Source organism: Rhinopithecus bieti, unplaced genomic scaffold (genome assembly GCF_001698545.2).
Source record: "Rhinopithecus bieti isolate Rb0 unplaced genomic scaffold, ASM169854v2 scaffold_1014, whole genome shotgun sequence".
NCBI lineage: Eukaryota > Metazoa > Chordata > Mammalia > Primates > Cercopithecidae > Rhinopithecus > Rhinopithecus bieti.
In genome coordinates, this window is record NW_016803499.1 from 992,307 (window position 1) to 994,555 (window position 2,249).

General features: G+C 36.9%; 1 protein-coding gene across 2 annotated transcripts in view; it reads left to right on the forward strand.

Annotated features, from left to right (window-relative positions):
• MICU2 (mitochondrial calcium uptake 2) overlaps nucleotides 1–2,249 on the forward strand; it is a 120,777-nt gene that overhangs the window by 107,184 nt on the left and 11,344 nt on the right. For both annotated transcript variants that reach the window (XM_017886323.1, XM_017886313.1), the window contains one exon: nucleotides 1,197–1,368. In XM_017886323.1, the coding sequence (XP_017741812.1) occupies nucleotides 1,197–1,368 (172 nt within the window). The remainder of the gene's footprint in view (nucleotides 1–1,196; nucleotides 1,369–2,249) is intronic.

Genomic DNA, 2,249 nt, shown 5'->3' on the forward strand with positions numbered 1-2,249 from the left:
GCCCGCAAGTAATTTTTTAAGTGATAATTTTTCTCCCACTGAACTGGAATGTCCCTCTTCTATCAACCAATGTATATTTTCATTTGAATTTGACATGACAGTACCAATCTTTTAACATGTGGAAAAGTGAATAAAGGGATCTGCAACATATTAAAATTTGTGGAGATGATAATACTTTTCACATGATTTAGGTTATAAATAAAGTGCAACATTTCTGGGTTCTTGTTTAAAGAAGATATATTTTAATCTGATATCTTTTCAACTTGTTCCTTTCCTGGGAAGCCATTGATGACAGTTTGATCAAAGTGCCATGTTGTTTTTATAAGAAAGGAATGTTGAGTCATATTGACATGTATTGTCAAAAGGATTGTGTTTTAGATAGAGTAAGCTTTTGATGCCAAGCCATTGATTACACTGATTAACTTTGGTATTTGAAAAATATTAGGCCGGGCGTGGTGGCTCAAGCCTGTAATCCCAGCACTTTGGGAGGCCGAGACGGGCGGATCACGAGGTCAGGAGATCGAGACCATCCTGGCTAACATGGTGAAACCCCGTCTCTACTAAAAAAAATACAAAAAACTAGCCGGGCGAGGTGGCGGGCGCCTGTAGTCCCAGCTACTGGGGAGGCTGAGGCAGGAGAATGGCGTGAACCCGGGAGGCGGAGCTTGCAGTGAGCTGAGATCCGACCACTGCACTCCAGCCTGGGCGACAGAGCAAGACTCGGTCTCAACAAAAAAAAAAAGAAAAAAAAAGAAAATATTAGGAAGTAGTAATTATGATTAACATTCTAAAAGCAGTGTCCCACCTCAATTTTAAATTTATCTGATTATTGATAATTTTTCTGTATTGGAAAAAAACTAGTTTCCATGGAATAGTATTTTCTCTGGATGTATCAAAGCAACATTTTACATATTTTTTTAAGTCTTTAGGTTTATCAAAATGTAGGTTGTCAGGTATGACTTAAACAAACAAATTGAGTATAGTGAGTTACTGATGGAAGCCAGTGTTGGACTTAATCAGTTTCTCTGCATCCTCCCTCTCCCCACAATCCTTGCACAGCACTAGTGCTTCATCCTGCTCACTATCAGGAGACCTTCACTCAGTAGGTAATAGTGAAGGTACTTTGCAGACCCATTTACAATATTTAAGGTTGAATGCCACTAGTTACTTTACTAATTTCGTATTTTAACATTTAGATTTATGGAAAATTTACAAACAGAGATTCAAGAAATGGAATTCCTTCAGTTTTCTAAAGGTTTGAGTTTCATGAGAAAAGAAGACTTTGCAGAGTGGCTACTTTTTTTCACTAACACTGAAAATAAAGATATTTATTGGAAAAATGTGAGAGAGAAGTTGTCAGCAGGAGAGGTTGGTATACCCTTTTATTATTGCATGTGATAAAGATGAAATAATAAGTTAGACATGTTTACATAAATAAACTTCTGAATTAACCAAGACTGTGCTACTCTCGATGGTATATAAAATCAACTTGAGGAATGTTCTCTACATGCCCTTTTCCTGTGAAGGAAAACTACTGCCTAAGACAGAATCAGTCTAGCAATTATAAGTTTTCTATTTCCAGTAAAGTCAAGAATAAGACAAGTATCACCACTATTATTTAATATCATTCTGGAAATCTTAACCAGTCCAAATTAACAAGATTAATTAAAAGAGTATAAAAATGTGAAAAGGGGTAGTAGTTGTCTTTGTTTTTATATGATGCAATTATATGCCTAGAGAACCCAAGAGAATCCAGTAGAAAAATTGGAAACAATAAGAATTCAATAACGTACCTGTTATGATGCTAATATATAAGAAGCAGCAGCTCTCCTATATACAAATTACAAGTAGAAAATGTAATGACATGCATATGTGTGTGTATATATATATGAGATGTATGAAATGATGATTGCCAAGCTATTAATAATTATTCATGTACAGTAGTGAGGTTTCAAGTGATTTTTACTTTCTTTCTTTATACCTTTATGTATTGTTCCAAAAAAAGTTTGCAGTGAACATGTATTTTATATAATTTTTTTTTTTTTTTTTTGGGACGGAGTCTCGCTCTATCGCCGGGGCTGGAGTGCAGTGGCCGGATCTCAGCTCACTGCAAGCTCCGCCTCCCGGGTTCACGCCATTCTCCTGCCTCAGCCTCCGTAGTAGCTGGGACTTCAGGCGGCCGCCACCTCACCCGGCTAGATTTTTGTACTTTTTTAGTAGAGACGGGGTTTCACCATGTTAGCCAGGAT